The following is a 24,740-nucleotide window of genomic DNA, read 5'->3' as shown; positions in this document are numbered from 1 at the left end:
CCTCCTCCCCACCCCCACCCCCGTTTTAAAGTTTCTGGACGTGGGTTGTGTCTGACAAATGTTGCCAAAGGACCTGCAGGCCGTCACCGCCGCAGGTTCCTGGCGGTGCCCGGGCGTAGAGGCGCCGTGATGCCGACTGGCCTTCAGTTGGCAGCATCGCACGGTGACGGTTCCTCCTAATCCAGGCCAGCGGTCGGCAAACTCGTTCGCCCACAGAGCCAGCTGTCAGCAGGACAACGCCTGGAATTTCTCTGGGGAGCCACATTTTTTAAACTTAAACTTGTTCTAACGCCACTTCTTCCACATAGACTCGCCCAGGCCGTGGTGTTTTGTGGAAGAGCCACACTCCAGGGGCCGAAGAGCCGCATGTGGCCCGCGAGCCGCAGTTTGCCGACCACGGGGCTAGACCCCCAGGCGGTGCTTCACGTGCCTTTGGAAAGGGCGAGCCGAAAGCTGCGGAGAAATGCGGCTGTCACCTGCCGGGGAGGGCGGTGGGAGGCCATCGAAACGGCCGACTCCCTGGGAACAGCTCACAGCCCTTAAGGCGGGAGGCACCATCCTGACTGCATGGCCAGGGCACGCCCCGGCCTCTCACCTCCGCTTGCTCCCCAGGTCAGTGGGGCCGCGTAGGAGGAGGTGTGGGATTCCATGAGACAATTCCCCCAAACCACAGAGCCCGCTCCCCGCCCACGGGAAGTGCTCCCCTGGCCCCTGGGCAGGTAAAGGAGTTTCCCCACGGACGGACAGGCAGGACCTGAACCCAGGCCGCAGCTCCCACCCCCTCTGCTCCCCCGCCTCTGGGTCCGGCGACTCTCCCTCCGTTCCCGCCCCACCCACCCCACCCCACCCCATGCCTTCCTCCCCTTCCCCCGTCCTCTTGCCTCCGGTGCTGGCAGCCGTCATGGCCATGTGGCAATTCCTCCCTCCCTGCGCCCACCTCCACCGTGGCCTGCCCTCCGGGTCCTGGCCAGCTCACATGGCCTCCAGCAGCCGCCTGGACCCCTCGGCCCCAGCAGCACAGACACAGCCGCGGGGCGCGTGTGCAGGCAGCTTTATTTCTTTCCATGCCGAGACATACAGAGGTGACCTGGGTGTGTGGTGCGGGCGGTGGGAGAGTGCTCGCCGCTCCCTGTGGGGCTGGGAGAGACTGGTCAGCGGCAGGAGCCGGGACACTGCGTTCATACGGCCAGCAGCCGGCCCGCCGCGGAGCAGACACTGTCCTTCCAGCTCCGGCGAGGCCTGGGGGTGCCGGGCTGCCCGTGGGGTGCGAGCAGTGGAGCGTCCGCCCTCAGCCATCACCTTCTCCTGACTCCTGTCTCTCTCCTCCCTGAAGTGCTGAGCAGAGGACCCGTGGCGCCTGCTGGGAACAGGGGCCTGTGAACCCCAGTTCCCAGAGGCCTCAGTCTCCCCGGCCTGGCCTGACCTTGCAGGGACACAAATACTCTGGACCAGCCCACATCCTCCCCTCCCCTCCCCTCGCCCCACCCCCACCCCAGAACCAGGGCGTCTCTCTTTGGGCCTCAAAGTTCCCATAAAGCAAACACACCAGCTCTCCATTGGGGCGGGAGCAGCTGGAGCTGATTTCCTGGGGGGATGGGGCGGGGGGGCTCAGCAAAGCCTCCCCCGAGGGATCCCGGGGCCTGCACCCTCCCCTCCTGGCAGTCACTTGGGTTGGCCCAGGCCCAGGCCCCGGAACTGCCCCGGCAGACAGTCCACGCTAACAGAGCCCTCCCAGGGCCACGCGGAGGGTGGGGGCTGGCAGGGGTCCCAAGAGGAGCCTAAGCATCGTGAACAGGCTCAGGGGAACATTCTTGGCCAACAGGGGAGGGGGCCAGTCTGGCTGCGGCAAGAAACCTGCCCTCCACTGAGCGCCGTAACCCCCAGGCGGGAAGGCCTGGTCCACCCCTCTCCCAGAGTCTGGGAGCCAAAGCCCGTGCGGAAGGGGGCCACGGAATTTGGGGGAGAATCTGGGGCCTAAAGCCAGGCAGGCGGCCCAGGGGCCCTGGTGTCCAGCCCGCCTCTCCCACCGACTGGCCCTTCAGCCCAGCTATTCCTCTGTCTTGGGATTCTCTAGACCCGTGGTCAGCAAACTGCGGCTCTGTTGACTAATGAGTTTGCCGACCACTGGCCTAGACTCTGGATTCCAATAATTACAGGCTGTTGCTGTTCCTTGTGATGAAGCCCCTATCCCAGTGGTCGGCAAACTCATTAGTCAACAGAGTGGTAAACCGCGGCTCCGAGCCGCAGTTTGCCGACCACGGCCCTAGACCAAGAAACACTAAACCTTCATAAAAACTCTCTGGCCCACTTCCCTGCGCCCTTGGGAAGTGCCCCCCAGGTCCCAAAGCCGCCTCCAGGGGCAGAGGCGGAGGCACAGGGCGCCCATGCCCCATCTGAGCTGCTCTGTACGGGGCCCCAGGTTTGTACCCCAGATCACTGGGGGCCGTGGCAGGAGGAAGCTCAGGCCCGGGGGCCTCCCCAGCTGGCACTTGGGCCCTGGGAGTTCTCGGTTGGTGCCCCGGGCAGAGCACAGGGAGGGCGGGAGGTGGACTGGGACATCCTGGGAGACTCCTGGGACCATAGTTCTAGGCAGAAGAAGTTCGGGAAGAGGTCTGTGTCACGCTGCCCCTGTTCCCGTCTTCACCACATTCCGTTCGGCGCCTCCACCCTGCAATGGGCTGTGTGTGTGTGGTGTGTGTGTGTGTGTGTGTGTGTGTGTGTGCAGGTGAAGGCTGTCTGTCGCCTCCATCCAGGGCGGCTGAGGTCCGTGTGGCTGCAGGGCGTGTGCTGAGCATCACTTGGCCTCTGAGGCCAGGGCACGGCCAGGATCGCAGCAGGCATGTGGCACACGCATGCAAACAGTCCTCTCCATCCCTCCTCAAGAAAAATGCAAAGATCCAGAAAGATCCAGAAAGTCCCGCGACTCTGCGCCTGGCCCTGCGGGCGTTGCTGCTCTCTCCCCCCACGGCTCCTCCTTCGGTGCAGCTGGTTTCTGCTCCTGCTGGCAGGATGCGCTGCTCGGCAGGTGCCAGGAAAGTGTGGGGATGAGGAAGAAGCCAGAACACGGGGGCACATGCCAGCCAGGCTGTGTCCACGAGGTTAAACCACACTATCCACTGGCTCAAGTCCATTTCGTTTCGTTCCTTCTCCCTCTGGCTTTTCCCAGAGGAGTGGCAGAGGGTCCCTCTGAGTTCGTGCTTCTGGAGCCTGGGGACAGGTGGGCCCCTGGCAGCCCCGTCCTGTCCTCCATGGGGCGAGGGGGTGGGGTGGGAATGCCAGCTGGCCAGGGCTGCCTCTGCCGGCCGAGCCTGGACCGTCTATGTCTTCTGGACTGCAGAGAAAAGGACAGTTACGGCAGGACAGAGCTCAGAGCGTGGGGCCCGGGGCCCCTGTTCCGAGGACTTGGTGTTTGTTTCCTCGTGGGCAAGGGCAACAAGGGGCCCCCTGGTTTGGGGCTGTTGGTTGGAGCTGACCTGCCAGTGAGAGGACCGAGGCCTGTGGGCCCCAACCACAGAGCATCTTTGCTGGGATTTCCTGGTGGAAATCCCTCTGCCGTTTTGAGTTCAGTGGTTGGCATGTGCCATCGAAAGAGTCATGGCTGCCCGGCCAGAGTTGCTCAGCAGTTGAGCGTTGACCCAGAAACTAAGAGGTTGCCGGTTCGATTCCCGGTCAGGGCACATGCCCAATGGAGGGCTCAATTCCCAATGGGGGTTATGCAGGAGGCATCTGATCAGTGGTGTTCCTCTCTCATCGATGAGTCTAACTCCCATCCCTCTCCTTTCCTCTCTCTAAAATCAACAAAATGTATTTTATTATTATTTTTAAAAAATATATATTTTATTGATTTTTTACAGAGAGGAAGAGAGAGGGATAGAGAGCTAGAAACATCGACGAGAGAGAAACATCGACGAGAGAGAAACATCGACCAGCTGCCTCCTGCACACCCCCTACCGGGGATGTGCCCGCAACCAACGTACATGCCCTTGACCGGAATCGAACCTGGGACCTTTCAGTCCGCAGACCGACGCTCTATCCATTGAGCCAAACCGGTTTCGGCAATAAAATGTATTTTAGAAGGAAGAGTCGTGGCCAGCAGGACCAGCAGCAGCAGGACAGAGGCATTGTGGGCAATGCTGAGGCGAATGCCTTGGCGGGAGGGCTCCTGCCTCTCCCGTGCCTGCGTGTCCGTCAGGCCCGGGGAGGTCACGGAAGACGCTTCAATCTAGGCAGAGAGGAGCCTGTGGGGTTCGAACCCGGCAGGTGGTTACAAACCTGACCTCTCCCCTCTCCTCAGGGGCCACAATTGCCCATGACCCCACAGCTGAATCCCAGGCTTTCACCCCACAGTCTAGACCAGTGCCTCCCAAACCTGAATGATTGGCTGGGAATCTTAGTAAAGATGCAGATTCTGACTCAGGAGGTCTGGGTGGGGCCTGAGAGTCTGCATTTCTGACACGTTCCCGGGGTCAGCAGCCACGGCCGCTGCTCCGTGGGGCCCGTCTAGGGGAGCAAGGTCTTTAGGGGAAACCTGGGCTGGTCACCGCAAAGGGCCGAGATCCCTGGCGGCTTTGTGTGTGTGTGTGTGTGTGTGTGTGTGTGTGTGTGTCTGTCTGTCTGTCTTCTTTCTGTCTGGCTTCTTCCTTCTGTCTGGGGAGCTGCATGGGCCTTGTGAGCCTTGGAAATGGCTCCCCTCCTTGGAGAACTTCCTGGGAGCTCACAGATGTGTTCCTCTCTGACTTCCACCGTGTGCGTTGTTTACTTCCGGCCTGACCTGGCTGTCTCAGCGCCATTTACGAAGACAGACACATCCGTCATCCCCGCGATGCCCACAGAAGCCTCCGTGCTGGAGGCTTCTGCCCACGGCTCCCGACAGGAAAGGCCCTAGGGTTCAACTAGCCACCCCCGCCTCCGGCTCCTAGGCCTGTGCTCTTTCTTTTCTTAAAAATATGTTTTTATTGATGTTTAGAGAGAGAGGAAGGGAGAGAGAGAGGAACGCCCAGGAGAGAGAAACATCGCTGATGGGCTGCAGGCCGGGCATGGAGCCTGCAGCCTGGGTACGTGCCCTGACGGGTGACCTCTTGGTTCCTGGGTCACGCTCTTGGCCCTCCCTTTCCGTTTAACCCACTTTCCAGGAACAAGACGGGGCACGCGGCCAGGCTGCTCCGCGGGCTGCTGCCTGGAACGGAGCTGCTCTTTGGGAGCGAGAGGCTGGGCTGCGGTCCCACAGGCTCTGACCTCCCTCCCCTCCACCCCCCCACCCCCTGTCCCTGCCCCAGAGGCCAGGCCGCAGCCGTGGCTGCCACGCGGCTGGGACTCACCTGCAAAGTTAATGCTCACGGTCACGATGATGATGATGATCCCCATGATGATGAAGGTGATGCTGAGCAGCCGGGCCAGGCGGCCCAGCCTCCGGGCCCCGTCTATGTCCCCCTGCTGCACGCTACTTCGAGACTGCGGGCAGAGGGAGGGTGGCAGGGGCCTCAGGGAAGCTGTCCTCACAGTCCTGGGGTGGCGGGGTGAGGAGGAGGGGGGCTGGCCTAGGCCTCTGGAACACACCTGGTCCCACTGCAGCCCACACTCCAGCTGCCCCCCAGGGGAGAGGAAGTGGGCTTCTCCCTGAGAAGTGGCCTGGACTCAAGGGGCCGGGACCCTCACCAAGCCTGGCCCTCGCCGGCTGAGGACAGCTGGATGCAGAGCCAAGCAATGCAGAGCCGCGGAGCCACAGGGTGGTGGCGTGAAGACCCAGGGCCTGAGAGGTCCAGGCTACACGGAGCTGTGGGACCAGGTGCACCAGCCGCCTCCCCCCCCCCCAGACCCCAGGCCTAGGCCCACCACGGCGGCTGCACCGAGAGGCGAAGGCAGTGCCTGTGGCTTTCTCCATGGCCTGTGGCCTGTCTCCGTTCCTCTGTGAGCTCCCTCTTGCCACGAAAGAAAAAAAAAAAATCCCCGGCTCTCCCTTCCCAGCCAGGAACCACATCCTGGTTCCGCCAAGCCCACGTCCCGGCTCACACAGAAAGGCAGGGTCTTGGGTTTGAAGCAGGAGGGCTGGGCCGGGGAGCCGCCCTCCTCTGTGAGCTGGGTGTCGCCCGGCCCCATTGAACGTGGTGAGGTCGGGCGGGTGAGGGCGGGAACAGAGGGCGTGCAGGGTGGCCCAGCAGGGGGTTGTCCCAGGCTTCGCCACCATCCTGTGCCCCTGCCGGGAGCACTGATCAACTTGCTGGCAAGGGCTGGCCCGTGACCTCCAGCTCTAGAACTCCCGGGCGTTTGACTTCTGAGGGTGTGGCTGCCTCAGGCCACTTAGTTGGTTATCTGTCTTCTGATTCTCTGAGACCCCTGGGTTCAGAATGGACATGCGGTCAAGTACCTTGATGATGACGATTTATCCAGCCCTTATTTTGTACCAGGCGGCTGGCTAAGGACTGGATCTACATTATCTCATTCAGCCTCAGAATCACCCTAAGTGGTTGGCGGTTGGCAGTGTTGCCCGCCTTCTTTCTTTCTTTTTTTCTTTTCTTTTTTAACTCTTTATTATGAACCTGTCTAAAACAATAGGCGCAGGAGAGCAAGGAGTGATTCCGTTTCAGTCAGTATCGATGTTTCGGACTCTTGAAGAAACTGAAGTTCAGAGATGCAACCCTCGCCCTCTCTGTTCTCTTCGTGTGGGTGACCCCCTGCCCAGGGTCCTGTCCTCTTCCCTCTCAGAATTCTAACCAAGCCCGCCCCCACCCCAGCCCAGGCTTCCCTGCATCAAGCGCCTCCGAGGCCAGCCCCACGCTCCGGTCACAGCCTCGCTCAAACTCGCTTTGCTCACAGCCATAGCTTCCGGCTTCCGGGACCTGCTCCTGGCCTTCACCCCTCCGTCCACCTGCCCATGCCCCAGTTACTGGCAAACCACCGGACTCATCCTGCTCTCCATCCCCCCGCCCCGTCTCATCAGTGTCAGTGCATGTCCCCCTCCAGGTCCTTCGCAGCTGCCTGAGCTCCAGGCACCACTTCTGTTCCCGCCACGAATGCAGCCTCCTGCAGGCACCCCCCCTTCTTCTCCTTCCTGTTCCCCAAACCACATTCCACTGCACAGACCACGCCAGGCCCTGTGCGGGCCCTGGGTGCAGCAGGGTGCTAGAGCACCCCCCCCCCCCCCCCCCCGTTCCTAGTTCACGGCCCCATTGGGATCCCACAAAGAGAGGTGAAGTTGGAACGGTGGGTAGTGTGACAACAGAGAGGGGCCTGGTCCTGTGAGGCCTTCTAAAAGGGCAGAGCCAGCCGGGACCGGTTTGGCTCAGTGGATGGAGCATTGGCCCGTGGACTGAAAGATTCCTGGTTCGATTCTGGTCAAGGGCATGTACCTTGGTTGCGGGCACATCCCCAGCGGGGTGTGTGTGTGTGTGTGTGTGTGTGCAAGAGGCAGCTGGTCGGTGTTTCTCTCTCATCGACGTTTCTAACTCTCTGTCCCTCTCAATTCCTCTCTGTGTAAAATCAATAAAATATATTTTTAAAATAAATAAATAGACAAATAAATGAATAAATAAAAGGGGAGCGCCAGAGAAGGATGTTTGGATGGAGATGTGAAGGATGAGTAAGAACTAACTAGACCTTTGGTAAGAGGAAGAAGAGGATTCCAGGCAGAGAGATCAGCAGGCACAAAGACCCTGAGGGAGGGAGCCGTGCGTGGCAAACGTGCAGATGTTCCTTGCGTCACTGTCTGAAGGAAGCAGGAGGGATCGGTGGAAACCACCCGTGTGGATGGAACGGAGAGAGTGAGCAAGAGGCGGTGGGTGGGGCCGGGCCCGGCAGGGCTCTGCCCACACAGGAAGGGGGCTGGCTCTTACCCAGAAGCAGTGGGAGCCAGGGGAGATGGGAGCCAGGCGAAGGCAGAGGAATGTTTCCAAAGGCCCCTCTGGCCGTGTGCGGTCAGAGAAGAGGCCGAGCTTCAGGAGCTGGTGCAGAAGTTCAGAGGATGATGGTGGCTGCATTCCTCCCTCCCTCCAAGTCTCTCCCGTGGCCCCACTGTCCACAGACCAAACACCACACCCAGGTCAGCGTTGCCTTTTCTGACTTTACCCTCTCCCGTCGCCTCCACACCCTCTGGGCCTCTCCAACCTGGGCCACTCGGGGCATGCCCACCAGCACCCACATGCCTGTGCTGCTTCTCCTGCCTGCGCTCCTGCCCCCCACACCTCCTCCCCAGCCTGCAAGCGCTGGCTCCAATGGCGCCCCCTCTGAGAAGCAACCAGGGTTCCTCCGCCCTCACCGGAATCATCGTGATCCCTTACATGATTGGAAAACGTACCCATCTCTGGAAGTATGTTAAATGCTTGCCATCCGTTAGGGCCATGGTCGGCAAATTGTGGCTCGCAAGCCACCTGTGGCTCTTTGGCCCCTTGAGTCACAAAATACCACGGCCTGAGCCAGTCTATTTTGAAGAAGTGGCTTTAGAAGAAGTTTAAGTTTTGCCAAAACTGGTTTGGCTCAGTGGATAGAGTGTCGGCCTATGGACTGAAAGGTTTCGGGTTTGATTCTGGTCAAGGGCATGCACCCTGGTTGCAGGCATGTCCCCAGTAGGGGGTGTGCAAGAGGCAGCTGATCCATGATTCTCTCTCATCAATGTTTCTAGCTCTCTATCCCTCTCTCTTCCTCTCTGTAAAAAAAAATCAATAATATATATATATATATATATATATATTTTTTTTTTTTTAAAGAAGTTTAAGTTTTAAAAATGTGGCTCTCAAAAGAAATGTCAATGGTTGTACTGTTGATATTTGGCTCTGCTGACTCATGCGTTTGCCAACCCCTGCATTAGAGCAAGGGTGGGAAGGTCCAGCCCCTGGGCCTTTGAAGGCCCATGAAACCATTGGTCTGGCCCTGCCATGGCATTAGGGGTGAGTTAATTTAAATGTCTGACCAAATATAGCCGCTAATTTTTAAGTTGATAATTTGTATGACCCGTGAATGATGTTATAAATATCCAGTGGCCTTGGGCAGAAAGAAGTTCCCCACCCCTGCCATATGAGTTAGGGACTGTTACTAGGCCATTTACAGTGAGGAGCTGGAGCGTGCGGGCATTCTGAGAGAAGCAACCGGAGAAATGGAGTGAGGTCAGAGCAAGAAGGGCCCTGAGCCTCTCTGGTTTGGCTCAGGGGACAGAGCATTGGTGCTGGGACAGAAGGGTCCCAGGTTCAGTTCCAGGCAAGGGCACATACCTAAGTTGCAGGCTTGATCCCTGGCCCTGGTCAGGACAGGAATGGAAGGCAACCAATTGATGGGTCTCTCTCACATCGATGTTTCTCTCTCTCTTTTCTCTTCCTTCCTTCTACTCTCTCTAAAAATCAATGGGGAAATATCCTCAGGTTAGGATTAACAAAAAACAAAACAAAACAAAACAAACAAACAGAAGGGCCCTGGCTTTTACAAAACAGAATCTAGATTTTGTCCTATATGCATTGAAGGGTGTACAACTGGGTGATATATAGAGGATTTCTTCAAGACAGGAGAGAAAAAAGATCCAGTGAAGAGGGTGAGGGTGAAAAGACCAAGCAGTGATTGGCACCCCAATGTCCCCGGGTGGCAGGTCTGGACCTGAGCACAAGGGTGAACTATGGAGAGCAAGCCTGTCCTTGGAGACTGGATGAATGTGGATGCGGGGACCTCATGCCTGGACAGGTCTGCAGGTGGATCTGCGCAGGAAGTTGTGAGAGTTTGTGCCTCTGGGCCTCAGGGGTATCAGTGACCATGGACCAAAGTCATCCAGCAAGAGATGGAAGAGAAGATGGGTCTGGCATGAGGAGGGGCATGGAGTGGGGCTTAGGCAGCAGCCCTCCTGGACATGGCAGGGCCCCACCAGGATTCGGTGTAGCCTCCAGCCCCCTAGAAGGGTCGTCTGGCCAAGGGTACAGGCTCTGGAGCCAGACCCGGATGCCTTCCCAGCTCCATCCTTAACTGTGTGACCCCGGACAAGCGGCTTACCTTTCCTATGCTTTATTTCCTCAACAGGCAAAATTGGTACCCACCTCATCTGGTTGTGGCGGGGATTAAATGAGATACTATAAGTGCCTGGCAATAGTAAGTGCTCAATACGTATCATAACGAGCCCAGCCAAGGTGGCTCAGTGGTTGAGCGTCGACCTATGAACCAGGAGATCAATGATTCTCTCTCATCATTGATGTTTCTATCTCTCTCTCCCTCTCCCTTCCTCTCTGAAATCAATAAAAAAAAAGATACTAAAAATAATAAATATAGCAATGACATATGTTTGTTGTTATCCCTTCCTTGAGTCTGAGAAGGGAGTAGGATCATAACGCATGAACCTTAGCAGAGGAGGACAGGCCTGTTCTAGGAGGGAAGGCTACCTGGGGAGTCTCGGTGAAAAGTACCCAGCATTCCTTTCGCGTTCAGAAATGTCCCAGTTAGGGTGCGAACCACACGATCGCTCTGTGTCCAGGAACCTACCGCTCCTCTGTTTCCTCTTTCTTCCCTCCGCCTGCTTTCTCCTGCCCGCCCTCAGCTTGATTGTGATGGCAGTGGAGTGGGGGGATACGGGAGGCTCCTCCTGGTACCCGTCTCCCCCAGGGGAACACGGTACTCTTTCCATCCCCATCTCTGGTGCCCGGCCTCAGCAAGGGTCCTCGCTCTGGCAGGTTCACCGGGAACAGCAAAGCCTCATTGCACAGCTGTCTTCTGTAGCTCTAATTTCCGGGAGAGGATCCTAGCATCTCCCTCCTGGACTTGCCCTCTGTCTCTCCCCACCTCAAATACCATCAGGTAAGAATTCCTGACCTCGTGTCCCTCGTGTCTGTCCCTCCCTCTCTAGTCCCCACGCCACCGCCCTAGCCCACTCCCGGGCTATACGGCATCTCTTCTCTCTGCTCCACCTTTGCCCTCATCCAATGTCTTCGTGACAGCCACGGGGACGTCTTTGACATACAGGCCTGGTCACATGACTCCTCATTAAAGAGATACAGTCCTATGCTCCCTGACCCTTTACACGTACTGTCTCTGCTGGAACGCCTTTTCTCGTCACCATTCTGCCATCTGGACAAGAGGCATCTCCCGTTAAGCTGCCCTTGACTCCCACAAACAACGAGTCAGCCCCTCCTAGGTGCTCCCATCCCATCTTGGACCTTTCTCTTCCTCTCTGTTAGCACCTGGAGGCTCTGTCAGTCTCTCTCTTTAAGCCTAAAGGGCAGGGACCATGCCTCCTCCATTTTGGTATCATTGAGAAGTCAAGAATAAAAGAAGAAGAAAAAAAAACCGAGGAGGGCCTGTTTTCTAACTACTGAACCTACGAGTGGCATGCTCAGGGTTAAGAGCCGGTTCTTGAAGGAAATGAGCACCAGCCCACGCCCCCTCCAGCTCTCGGCGTGGCCAGCCCGGGTCACTAAACTCAGTTCCACCAAGGGGGGAAGGGAGGCCAACATACAAGAAGGCTCCCGGGACTCCCAGGAAGTCTGGCTTTAGGGATTCCAGGGCTTCCTTGAGTCAGGACAAAGGGACTCATGCCCAGCGGTAAGCCTGGCAGGCCGTGGAAGGGGAGCAGCCAGCATTTGAGATGTGTCCTGCCCCTGACTTTGCAGAGAAGCAGCTGTTGAGTGCAGCAATGATTCAGGACCATGGAGAGAGGAGCACGCTGGGCTGGCTGGGACTGAGACTAGGACAGGGGGAGGCACCAGGGAGAATTTCCCCAGTCCCACTAAGCCCACGCTCTCTTTTTAATCCACAGAACCATCAGTCCTTGCTTCCCAGTCCTGCATGCTCCTCAGAGCCGGAGAGTCCCCACTGAGACACTGGGAATGGCCAGAGGGAATGGGGCAGACCTGACTGCGGTGGCTTTGATGTGTGAGACACTCTATCGGCGCCCTCCAGGGTAAGTCTCACAACTGTCCTGTACGTCTTCGTGTCCTCACCTGTGCAACGGAGGGAAATAGCTGCCTCGAAGAGCGGGGCCCTGCTTTTAGACATAGAAGCTCCTCACCACTGGCTGGCACTCATTTCTGAAGCCGCCAGCCCCTCCCCGCCCCCATCAGTTACCAAGCGAATGACCCATTCCTTGGCTACAGGGATGGAAGGAGACCCTTCATTTATTTTCACCAGAAAACACCAGCTGCTCTCTCATCCCCACTTAGTGGCATCGTCTTCTTGTACAAAAAGTGGCTTAAGTCGAAGGCACACTAATCATTTCAGTAATGATCATAATGACTGTGAGTTAATAGATCATCCATGATTGCAACGGCTGTGGGCATGGTGAGGGAGAAAATGAATTCAAGTTAATAGATCAGGGAAGGAAGACTGAAAAAAAGTCTGAGAGTGGGTGGGGGCTGGGGAGGATGCTGGGGAGAGCTGCTTCTGCCCCCAGCCCCCCGCCCCCCTCCGGGAGACTCAGGCCAAACCCCAGCAGCTCTGAGGCTGACAAGATGCGCCAGGGCTGACCTCTATTGGTCCTTCCACGGAGGCCAAGCATCTCCCCGCCGGATAAAGCAGAGGGGTGCTCTGCTCTGCCCCCCACACAGCCCTCGCCCTCAGCAGTGCAGCTGTTTCTGCCAGGCCCTGGCTGCAGGCTGACCCTCCCGTGGCTGCAGAGCGGCGAAGGGGGGGAGGGGTAGATGGTGATGGACGGAGACTTGACTTGGGTGGGGAGCGTACAGGATCATGGACAGATGGTGTGTTGTGCAGCTGTGCACCTGAGACCAATATCATTTCCTTAGCCAGGGTCACCCCAATAGACTCATTTTTAAAAAAGAGAGGAGAGGAACGGAGGGGGTTCCAGGGGCAGAGTCAGAGCAACTGCAATGGCGGGTGGGAAGGAACTGGAAAAGCCGAGGGGCCTGAGGCAGCAGGCCAATCACCACTCAGACCCCTGGTCCCCAGCAGAGCCCTCGGGCCATTGACCTGTCTGTGCCTGGTCACCTCCCTCCCCTCTGCCGTCAGGCCCTTATTTCCCAGCAAACAAGCTCGCCCTCCGTGCCCCTGGTGGCATGGACCTCAGACAGCATGAACGGCTCCCTTTTCTTCAAATATTTCCATCTGCTTCCTCCCCTCCCAGCTCCCAGGGAGGAGGTCTTTGTTTTGACCCCATCTCTCCACTCCTCAGGGACTTCGCCTCATCCATTCCCTCTTATTTAAAAAAAAATTTGTATTGATTTCAGAGAGGAAGAGAGAGAGAGAGAGAAACATCAATGATGAGAGAGAATCATCTATCGGCTGCCTCCTGCACACCCCCTGCTGGGGACTGAGCGGGCAACCCGGTAATGGAACCACGACCTCCTGGTTCTATAGGTCGACGCTCAACCAGGGACCCACATAGCCGGGCCACCTCTCTCATTTTGCTTGACCATCACCAGGGTCACCGGGATCTATAAGTGGCCAAGCCATGGACACCATCCTTAGTGGACCCGATCTGGCCACTGCATTGGACGACTCCCTCCTTCTTCAAACTCGCTCCTCCCTGGTGTCTCCCCTTCTTTTCCAGTTTTCCTCCCCCCTCCTGGAGGCTTCTTCCCGACCCCCTTTTCTGCCCACCCCTCTGCCCACCCCCTCTGCCCACCCCCTCTGCCCACCCTGAAGCGCTGTGTGCCAGAGGTTCTCTGCGAAGGTGCCGCTGTTTTTGAGTTGACTGTTGGGGCTCCAAAGCAAGCACTGCTCCTCCCTCCTCAGCGCCCTCCTTCCTCAGCCCACAGCTTAGCTTAGCACGGGCCTTCGCATCTGCTGCACCGGCTCAGGGGCCTCCTGCGGGGGGGCCCCTCCCTGTCCCCATCTGGCCTGCTCTCATTCATTTCCCACAGTGGTTTGGTTTTAAAATATGAACTGACCACATCCCGTTTGAAGCCTCTGCTTAACATCCTTATTTATTTTTTAATACTTTTTTTCTTTTAAATTCAGAGAGAAAGGGAGATAGAAACATCAGTGATGAGATAGAATCATCAGTTGGCTGCCTCTTGCACGCCCCCTACTGGGGATCGAGCCCACAGCCCGGCATGTGCCCTGACTGGAATGGAACCTGGGACCCTTCAGTCGGAAGGCCTGCGCTCTGTCCACTGAGCCAGACCAGCGGGGGCTGCTTTAAATCTTTAGAAGCTCCTCAGAGCCACCAGGATAGAAGTTAAATTCCTAGTCGGGTCAGTGTGGCTCAGTGGTTGAGTGTTGACCTATGAACCAGGAGGTCACGGTTCAATCCTGGTGAGGGCACATGCTCGGGTTTCGGGCTTGATCCCCAGTGAGGGGCCTGCGGGAGGCAGCCGATCAATGATTTTCTCTCTCATCATTGATGTTTTTTTCTCTCTCTCTCCCTCTCCCTTCCTCTCTGAAGTCAATAAAAATATATATTTATATATATATATATATATATATATATATATATATTTTAAAACTTTAAACTCCTAGAGCAGGTCCTTGCCCACCTCCCCTGACCGCCACATGCTCCCCTCCCTCTCACGCCACATAGACCAGGTCTTCAGCCGCTTCCCAAATGCCTACCACGGTGCCTGGGGCATAGAGACACATCCTCCACCACTTACTTCTCTCCAAACAGGCAACGCGCCGTTCGAGGGAACGAACGGGCGACGGAGCGAATGCTCTGTGTCACCCACCACTGATGGAGCTCCCACTGCCCCCGGCCCCGTGCCCTGGCCCAGGCCCTTCCTCTCTCACCTGCTCTCCCGAAAGGCCCCTCCTTTCACCCTACACAAGACTGACCCAGCAAGATGGAAAGCTGACCACGCCCCTCTCTGGCGCCAAACCCTCCAGTGGACATGTCACAGCTCAGGTGAGGTCTGAACACTCGGTGCCCCTGGAAGAAGCCGGTCCCAAAGGACCACGTGACGTGTGATTCCATGGACATAAAACGCCCAGAAGAGGCAGGTCCCTAGAGAAAGATGAGCGGTCGCTTAGGCTTGGGAGGGACTGAGAGTGAGGTGTGTGTGTAGGTGTGTGTATAGCGTTTCCCTGGAGGCCAGGCAATGTTCTAAAATGGAGTGTGGGCACAGCCGCCCCTCTCACTGTGCCTGTCCTAAACACCCCTGTCCTGCACTGTAGGTGGGTGAACTGTATGATAGGTTACATTTCTAACCCCTAAAAGCCCCGCAGCAAACCTGTGATGGATTCCGCGCCTCACTAGGGAGACTGCTCATCCTGTGTGATAGCGTTTAACCGCGCGCCGGGTACGGCCTGTCTCCTTTCGCCCTCACCCAGCGCTATCCGGTAGGTGTGGTGGCGTCCACCCATCTCGCAGACGGGTGCACTGAGGAGAAGAGAGGTCTGAGTGACTTGCAAAGGCCACGCGATACCTTGTGGTTCCGCGCCGTGCCGCGAGGGTCTGTTTACAAGTTTCTCCCCACTGGGCTGGGGGCCCCTGGGAGCCGGGGCTGATGTCTGGCTTAGCGCCTGGTTCCCTGCCCCTGGCCCCGTGCCCACCAGGCCGACTCAAGGGCCCGGGAAGGACATGGAAACACGCTGAGCGTGGGCTCACTGCCTCCCAGGCTCGGACCCGGGTTTCCTTGGACAAAGGCGGCTCACCCCAGCCTGCCTCCCGCTACCCCCACCGGGAGACGGAGCCTAGCAACTGTTTCCTCCCGGGCCCCGGGGTGGTTTTCCTCCCCCAACCCGCCTCCCCTCCTGGGGCTTCTCCCTGTCGCCAAGAGGCTGGCCCTGCCCTGCCCCGGGGGCCCCGGGTGCAGCAGGCACTCAGGGAGCCCCTCCAGGCCCCACCCTGGGTGCTGCCAGCCCTGGCCCTTGTGCCAAGTCCCTCTGCCTTAGGCAGCACGGGAGCCGATGGGGCTGGGAAGGCTTCCCGCGGAGACCGTGCGGGGTGAGGCAGACAGACGTGTGAGGAAGCAGAGGCTTCCTCAGAGGACAGCCTGTGGACAGTGAGAGTGACCACCGCTCCGAGGGGCTCGGTGACCGACGGCTCCTCGGTGGAGTCACTCCAGACGGAGGGACAGTCGCTCCCCACCCAGACTGCTGCCCCCTGCTCCCAGCTTCCTTCGGGACGCCACTATCTGTCTGTCTGTCTGTCTCCTGGCTAGACCTCAAACATCACGTCTGCGGACCGTGTCTGTGGACCCTCTGCAAGGAGCTCTGTCCACATGGCTCGGTCCAGGGGCGATCTCAGACCATGTGCTCCCGACCCTGCAGCACAGGAGTGGGTGAGGAGCAGAGACACGCCCGCAGTTCCTCCTTGGCAAGCCCAGCGCGCCCTCTGACATGGTTTCCTCCCGCGGCCCAGACCGCCCCCACCCTGAGGACAGAGGCTGAAATCTGTAACCTCCGAGGGCTGGGCCAGGACTGTCCCGAGAGGAGCAGCCGGGGGAGCCAGGCCCCCGGCCCCCCGGTGCCCGGCAGGGAAGCCCCTGGGGCTCTTGGGAGCCAGAGCTGGCACTGAGGACACCCAGGTGCCGGGGGGCGAGGTATGGGGGGCTGGCCCTCCTCCTGAGCACACTGGCCCCGGGACTCCACCCCAGCGGCCACCTCTGCTGATTGCACAGCCCTGCTCAGGAGTGGCTGCTGGGGACAGCCCTCCCCGCCACCCCCAAAGACAAGACCCCCACATGGCCGTCTCTGTGCTTTGGCATTTAGCTCCAGGGGGCTCCTCGGACCCCCTCCCCCACAGGGTTCTGTGCAAAGTGAAGAGCAGAGATCAGAGAACAGAAAGCAAACCCTCTCCTGGCCCACACCCTCCTCTAAGGGGGGGTAGTCGGCCAGCTGAGAAAGGGGGTCTCTCCCCCAGCCCCTGGGTCCCACCTCTCGCTTCCCTGCACCCATGCCAGGGAGCACACCTGCCACCACCCCCCCCCCCCCGTGCCCGCCGGGCCCTGGCGCAGAGGGCAGCACTCACCATGATGGAAAAGATGAGGGGGATGAGGTTGAGGGGCCAGACCGGGCAGAAGCAGGAGGCGATGGCAAGGATGAGGTAATCTTTGGGGGCCTCCCCGTCCTGGGCGTCGGAGGCGGTGGCCGTGGAGGACGCCCGCCGGGAGCTGGCCCGCGAGGGCGAGCGGGGCAGGGAGGCCTCCCGGCGCCCCTCGGAGGACACCACCTTGAAGGGCAGCCCGTGGCCGTTCTGCTCCAGGTCCAGCGCCCCCGAGAGGGACTTGGGCAGCTTCAGGGGCCTGTCCCCCTGGCCCTGCACCTTGGTGAGCAGCATCTCCATCTCAGGCAGGTCCAGGGGCGAGGCGGCGCCCGGCTGCCCCCGCGCAGGGGGAGACTGAGGCTGCACGGGCGTGGCCATGCTGGCTCGGACGTTGGGCCGCTTGGGTTCCACACCGTGAGAAAGGGGTTCCAGAGGGACCTCAGCGCCCCATGCCTCAGCCCAGCCGGGGGGCGGGGGCCGCAGGTCAGGGCCTAAGTGTCCCCGGGAGAAGGGTGGGAGGGTGGGCTGTCCAGGCCCACGGAGTCGGGCGTCTGGGGCCGGCCCGCTGCCCGCCGAGCCGCTGGGAGCCGGAGCGAGACTTCCCTTCCGTTCAAGTTGGAGGCCAACTTTGCTGATGCTGCTGGCAGCGCGGATGGGCGGGGGTGCGGCAGCGAGCAGCGAGCGGAGCAGAGAGAGGAGGCTCCTCTCCAGAGTGAGGCTCTGGCGAAGTCAGGGCGGCTGAGTGTGTGTGTGTGTGCGTGTGCGTGTGTGTGTGTGTGTGTGTGTGTGTGTGTGTCCCAGCGGCCTCCCTCTCCCTGCCCGCCTCAGAGAAGCTTTTCCCTTTCAGTTCTCCTCTCCCCCGGGAACCGCCCAGCCCGGCCCAGCCCCACTCTGCCAGCCCGGCCCGCAGGGAGGGACTCGGCCGACCTCCTCTGCCCGGCGCAGCCACGGGCCTGCTCCTCTGGGCGGGGGGCTCTGGGTGGGGGAAGAGAGAGAGTGGGTACACGGGGTGGGGTCTCTCCAGCTGTCCTGGGGACTGAGCCCCCCGCTTTTCCTCCCCTGGGACAGGGGGCTGCTTCCTCTTAGCTGTCCGGAAACACGGGGCTCTGAACCTATTGCATCCCACCCCGGCCATGACCGCGACCTCCACCTCCAGAGGCTTCGAGGCCAGAGCCTGGCTCCTGGCTCCTGGCTCCTGGCTCCTGGCTCCAGGAGGGAAGGGGAGAGGGAGCCCAGTGTGGGCCCTGCAGGATCCTGCCTGGACCAACGGGGCCCACTGGATGGGTTTCTGAGCAGCTCACCGAGGTGTGGGAGAGCGGGTGTTGGGAGGAGTGTTAGCCCCATCCCATGCCCATCAGGCCCCCGGGACTCCTGGGGCCCATGCCAACTCCAGGGGCCCCGCTTCTGGCTGCCTGTCCACTCGGATTTGTACTGTCTCTGTTCTCTCTTCTGTCTTCTGTGTTTCTGCTTCCTTCTCTCTTCTCCACATCTCTGTCCCCACATCTGTATGTCCCCACATCTCTGTCTCCAGTCTCTCTCCTTACCTTTGTAAGGAGGACCTGGAAACACCAGGGTGTGTGTGTGTGTGTGTGTGTGTGTGTCTGTGTGAGTGTGTGTGTGTGTGTGTGTGAGAGTGTGTGAGTGTGTGTATGTGTGTGTGAGTGAGTGTGTGTGTGTGTCTGTGTGAGTGTGTGTGAGTGTGTGTGTGTGTGTGAGTGTGTGTGTGTGTGAGAGTGTGTGAGTGTGTGAGTGTCTCTGTGTGTGTGTGTGTCTGTGTGAGTGTGTGTGAGTGTATGTGTGTGAGAGTGTGTGAGTGTGTGTGTGTGTGTGTGTGAGAGTGTCTCTGTGTGTGTGTGTGTCTGTGTGAGTGTGTGTGTGTGTGTGTGTGAGAGTGTGTGAGTGTGTGTGTGTGTGTGTGAGAGTGTCTCTGTGTGTGTGTGTGTCTGTGTGAGTGTGTGTGAGCGTGTGTGTGTGTGTGTGAGTGTGAGTGTGTGTATGTGTGTGTGAGTGTGTGTGTGTGTGTGTGTGTGAGTGTGTGAGTGTCTGTGTGTGTGTGTGTGTGTGTGTGTGTGTGTGGTGTGCAGGAGGCTGTAGCAGTTTCAAACCCTGGGGTCATGCATGATGGTGGGGGAGGTCAGAGATGGAAGGCAGCTCAGAGGTGAGGTGTTTGAACCCTTCGCTCTCACAGACTAGAAACCAAGGCCTGGGAATGGAGAGTGGTGCTCATCTCAGTCTGCATCCCCACCAGATACCAGTCTCCGGTCAGGTCCGGTCCGAGGGCCAGTGTGAAGCCAGACGAACCATTTCAGCAGAAAGAAATGGCTTTGGGGGGGTGCTTAGCTGGCTTCAGAAGTGCCGCTTCCAGCAGGAACGACACAGGCAGAGGAGGGAGTGTGATGGGCAGGGATCGTAAAGAACTGGGCACAGGGGGAGGGGGAGAGGATTGAGCAACAATAAAAAAAATTGTTTAAAAAAATTGTTTTTGCCTTTGAGGCAGATACTCAGGATGGATGAATATGACTACATTAAGTTAGGAATGGTTGCTCAATCCTGGAGATCCACTGTTAATTGCAAAATGAAGACCTCCAGGGCGGATGAATACTCAGGATGGATGAATATGCAGACCTCCGGGGCCGTGAGAGAGGCCCCCTGCCCTGCCTGGGCACAGGGCTGGGGCGTGGCTTCTCCCTCTCCTGGGCCCTCCCGAGGGCTCTCACCAACCCAAGTTCGCACAGGAAGATGGGGCGAGCTGAGCCCCCGGCCCAGGAACTCCCACAAATGTGCCGACACCTTCTTAACTATGAGGCTTCCTGCAGAGGGTGGCAAGTTGGGTCCCTGAGACCCCGAGGCCCTCTGTCAGCATCCAGTTTGGGCCGAATTCCATGTGACAACCTGGGAGCTGGGCCTTGGGTGGCAGAACTCGGGTCCTCCAGCCCAGTTCCGGGTCCCCTAGCCACAGGACTACTGAGCGCTGGGCCCAGCTGGCCTGTGCTGTGCACATAAAACACGCATTTCCGACACTTAGTACAAAAAAGGGGAAAAAAAGAAAAAGGAGAGAGAATGCAAGATATTCCCACTCATATTTTGTATATTGATTATATAGCAAAATAATATTTTGGATGCACTGAGCCCAAGAAAACTAGTAAAATTAATGCCACCTGCGTCTTTTTACTTTTTTAATGTGCCTACTCGACAATGAGAAACCTGGCTGGCATTATATTTCTGTTGGGCAATGCTGGCCTCGAGATAGAATGAATCTGACATAAAGGGGTTTTTTGACTTAATGAAAACTCAGAGAGAAAAGGCAAACCAGGAACTCCCAGGGTGGGCCATGGCTGTGATATTGCAGGGTGGGTCAGCCTTCAGGATTTGGGAACTCGGGTTTGCTCAGCCTCCAGGAGATGCTGGGCTCATGGTGCCATCTAGTGGCCTCGTGGTGCTGAGGCGGATGATGAGAGATGGAGTGGAGACCAAGGAGAGGGGGAGAGGCAGGGAGAGGCAGGGAGAGGCAGAGAGAGGGGGAGAGGCAGGGACAGGAGGCAGGGAGAGGCAGAGAGAGGGGGAGAGGCAGGGACAGGAGGCAGGGAGAGGCATGGAGAGACAGTGAGGGGCAGGAAGAGGCAGGGAGAGGGAGTATCCAGTTTCCACTCTAGAGCTGCTCTCCAGCTCCCACTCCCTCACCCCCCAAATGAAGTCTTAGGTGGAGGTCCACGGGCATATCCAACATTCAAAGTGAGCTGGGCCTGCACGATATTGACTCAGCACGTGCTTTGTTTTGTTTTTAAAATCGAGTTCTCACCAAAACTGGCATTTTAGGAGGATCTCAGAGCCCTGGGCCGTTCTCTGCAGAGCCACAGGGCAGCTGTGTCTTCAGAAGGGAGAGCGTTGAGCTCCTCCAACGCCACCTTCGCCTCAGGGGTCTGCCGAGCTGTGAGCTCTGCCCAGCTAGGCAGATGGGTGGCCCTCCTGGTCTGCAGAGGCCTCTCCCTGGCGTGGGCACAGGGAACTGAAGAAAATCCTTGCCTTCTCTGCCCCCTTCCCCACTGGGCTAGGAGGTCGTGGAGGGGCGGGCAGTGCCTGGCTTAGAGCGAAGGGTGGCCGGGTGAACTGGAGGGAGAAGAAAACTCTAACCAGGCACCCGAGGCATGTCCACACCCCACTCATTCCACCTCCGCCCGCCCCAGCCTCGCTCCCCTGAGCACCGAGGTGCTAAGCAGTGAGCAGTGGTCAACACTCAGCCACACTGGCCAGGCCCTTTGAAGTATTTTGACTTTGATTTTGCAAAATTGCTCTTGACCAAAAAGGAACAGATGCACATGACTAGAAATCTGTACATGTGCCCTTTTCTCCACATCCCTGATGACACTGGGTCTGATCATTTTTTGTTTTTTGTTTGTTTGTTTTATATATTTTATTGATTTTTTTACAGAGAGGAAGGGAGAGGGATAGAGAGTTAGAAACATCGATGAGAGAGAAACACCGATCAGCTGCCTCCTGCACACCCCCTACTGCGGATGTGCCCGCAACCAAGGTACATGCCCTTGACCGGAATCGAACCTGGGACCTTTCAGTCCACAGGCCAATGCTCTATCCACTGAGCCAAACCGGATAGGGCTGATCATTGTTATTTCTTCCTGCTGGTATGTCTTGTTCGTGGCTAGAGAGGTGAGGTGCTCTTCCCCGTGAGAGAGGCAGGGAGTGTGAGGGAGGGGTTGGGAGGCACAGACTTCAGGAGAAGCCAGGAGACTGAGGGCTGGCCCTTTGTGAGTGCGGCGTTGCTGGGAGTGCTGTCATTTATCGCCCTCCGCCCTTGCAAGGTCACCGCTCCCTCTCCGCGGAGCACATCTGAGTGGGCCGCTGGTGCTCACCGCATACGTGCATCATGTCTGTCTGTGTGCACGTTCATATCTGTGGGGCATGCCTGTAGCAGCTCTGTCTTACATATGTTTTCTCTCTCCAGGACTTGCCATTTTATGTTCCCTTCATACCTATCTTGTACTGTTTTCCTCTGTATTTGGACAAACCTATCTGGTCTCAGTTGATAACTTCCATTTCTTGAACACTCACAGATTTATCTTCTCTCCACAGCAAATCCGTCATCTTGAAGAATGGTATGGTCTTGGAAGCAGATAAAAAAACAACAACAATCAAGCAGCAGCGTGGTTCAGTGGTTGAACATCAACCTATGAACCAGGAAGGCACAGTGAGTCCCAGTCAGGGTTTTGGGCTCCAGACCCAGGGAGGGGTGTAAGGAGGCAGCCGAATCAATGATTCTGTCTCATCACTGATGTTCCTCTCTCTCTCTTCCTCTCTGGAATCAATAAAAATGTATTTTTTTAAAAAATCAAGCCAGGGATCCAAAAAGCCTAGGAGGCACACCATTAAGGGTGTTCTGGCCTGGGATCCCCTAAAAGCCTCTGGGAGAGAAGGGGGTGCCTGCTAGGTCAATACATATACATATGCACACACCAATGCACATCCACACATCTATATAAGCATGACCATAATCTGTGCATGTAAAGAAAAACAACCAGGATCCCAGGATGCTAGGCAAACGCATGTCAGCAGGCAAATATACAGGTGTGTGCATACAAACACATAGCCCCGATAAGACAATAGTAACCGCTATGCTGTGTAGACTCTAGTTTACAAACTTACCTTCCCATGCGTCCTCCCCTTATTCCAGCCTTTGTGAATAGAATATGTCTTAATGGCTTCCAGTCAGTGAGCACTGCCTGGGCCAGGCACTACGCTAAGTGCTTTAAGTAAGTGCATTAGCCCATTTAGTCTGCACAGCAGCCTATGATGTCAGTCTCATTATGTAAGTCCATTATACAGATGGGAACACCGAGGCTCACCATCCTGAGGCCACGTGCCAGGATGACTCAGCGGATAAGTGAGGAGGCTGAGAAATACCCTTGAAAACTGGATTTGAACCTCGTGCGTTCTCTTATTCAAGGATTTTTTTTTTTAATCTTGTGTTTACGTGGCCCCCCACCGTTTGAACCTGTGGTGTTCGAGGGTGTATTTTCAGTCTTCCGACAGGAATCCACAATACGCGGAGGACTGACTTAAATTACGGGCGGATATTTCGTTGTGGGTGTGGCCCGAGCCCCTAACCCTCCCCCAGGGTTGAGGGTCGATGGCACTTTCCCAGCCTCTGCGGACCTCACACTTCTGCCGGACACTCACTCCCCCACCCTCAGGGGCACCCTCACCCGCTGGTGCCGCACTGGGCTCTCTCGGTCCTGGAATTTAGGGAAGCGGAGGATAAAAGCCTCAGGCTGAAGCAAGGTGGAAGCGCTGTCCAGGCTGGTCTGTCGTAAGAGTGTAATGATATAGAATTAGTAACAATTTATGGGACACCTTCTAATTGCCAGAAATGGTGCGTTTTGAAGGAATGTTGGTCCCCACGACTACCCGGAGGCAGTTGCCTGGGACGGAGGTGAGCGAGGAGAGGCGGAGAGAGGTTAAGCGATGCCAGGGGTCACACAGGCAGTCCGTGGACACGCAGAGATGGGCGGCCAGGCTCCTGTCTCCTGTCTGTGCGCCCTCAGACTGCGGTGCTGCCTCTCGTGACAGGGCTGGCTCGGCGGGCAGGCCTGGGGCTGGAGTCCCACAGTTTGCTCCTGGCTGGACACCATCCATGACCCAGAGTCACAGCCCTCCTGTGATCTGTGCCCCAGCCCCCTGCCCTGTGAACTTGGGAGTCTGTGAACCAAGTGCACCAGCCAGCAAGCAAAGGCATCTTGAATGATGGCAGTGAGCCTCACCCCAGCTGTTCTGGGGAGCCCTCCCTCCTCCAGGGCTAAGAGCGTCTCTCGGGCTCCTGTGGGGCCCCCCCATTCTGAGTGGTGCCACTCTTCCCCCAGCTGGCAAGAGCCCAGCTCTCCGAGGAGACCAGAGAAGGCTCAGCCTGCCCCTGGCACATCCGGGTCCTCCCCCAGCAGCCAGGCCCGCCCCAGTGAGGCCAGACGCTAGCACAGGAGCGTCTGGGTCTTAGATGACACCGGCTCTCCAGACCTCTCTGGGGGCAGGGGGTTGGCTGTGCCCCTCACTTCCTCTGGACCCTTGGCCTGAGGCCCCACTTCCCTTAACCTCCTCCTTGTAATCCTTCCTGGGTTCTAAGGCCCCCTCTCAACACAGCAGCCCCGGCTGCGCCGGTTCCCTGGGAGCTCCAGCTCCTCACTGGGGGACAGGCAGGAGTCACTGACCCCGCTCCTGGGCCCTACCTTCAGCTTCCTTCTGGGGGGCTGGCCCACACTGTTCCACTGCTGTCCTCACTGTGGCCGGCTGCAGCTGGTAGAGGCACAGGGTCCAGAGGGGGGCTGATCACATCCTCCCCGTTCCAGGCCTGGCCTCCCTGTTCCCAAGGATGTCCTTTCCCACGGTGCCCCTCACCTGGGGTCTTGCAATGAATGACTCAATGCCTCCAAGTACCCACCTGGGCCTTCATGGGGGAGGGCCCCAACATTCCAGGGGCAGCCCCCAGGCCTCTCAGGTCCCTCAGGCCCTCTGCCACCCACCCAGGGCCACGCTGAGCCTCCGGCCCCATGGCGTGCTGGTAGCAGACAGAGATGCTAGCTTCCGTTTTATTTGGCTGCTGCTGGTCACCCCTCCCAGAGCACAGACTTGGGACATCCGCTCAGGCAGGGGCGGGGGGCCCCACACTGCGCTATCAGACCACACCAGTGCGCCCACACTCACACACACCAGTCCCCCGTCCCAAAGCACCCATTCTCCAAAACGCAGCTGGGTTGGGACAGCGGGAGTCAATTAGAGGCACAGGAACACAAAGTCACTTCCTTGCAGGAGCGCATCGAGTCCGAACGCCAGCCAGAGCCAGAGCCAGAGCCAGAGCCAGAGCCAGAGCCAGAGCCGGCGGGGTACGCAGCCCCAGGCT

The 24,740-nt window shown here is 58.1% G+C and overlaps 1 protein-coding gene across 1 annotated transcript; it reads right to left on the bottom strand.

The window, feature by feature from the left end:
- Positions 1–3,317: 3,317 nt before the first annotated feature.
- On the bottom strand, positions 3,318–17,588 carry TRARG1 (trafficking regulator of GLUT4 (SLC2A4) 1). Its single transcript, XM_045570980.1, has 3 exons — positions 16,823–17,588; positions 5,259–5,451; positions 3,318–3,331 (listed from the first exon to the last, which is right to left on the bottom strand). Exons 1-3 carry the CDS (start codon positions 17,213–17,215, stop codon positions 3,318–3,320), a joined length of 600 nt encoding a protein of 199 aa, XP_045426936.1. The 5' UTR covers positions 17,216–17,588.
- Between the last annotated feature and the right edge of the window lie 7,152 nt (positions 17,589–24,740).

Source organism: Pipistrellus kuhlii, unplaced genomic scaffold (genome assembly GCF_014108245.1).
Source record: "Pipistrellus kuhlii isolate mPipKuh1 unplaced genomic scaffold, mPipKuh1.p scaffold_m20_p_39, whole genome shotgun sequence".
Classification (NCBI taxonomy): Eukaryota; Metazoa; Chordata; class Mammalia; order Chiroptera; family Vespertilionidae; genus Pipistrellus; species Pipistrellus kuhlii.
This window is presented reverse-complemented; position numbering and strand designations above follow the sequence as displayed.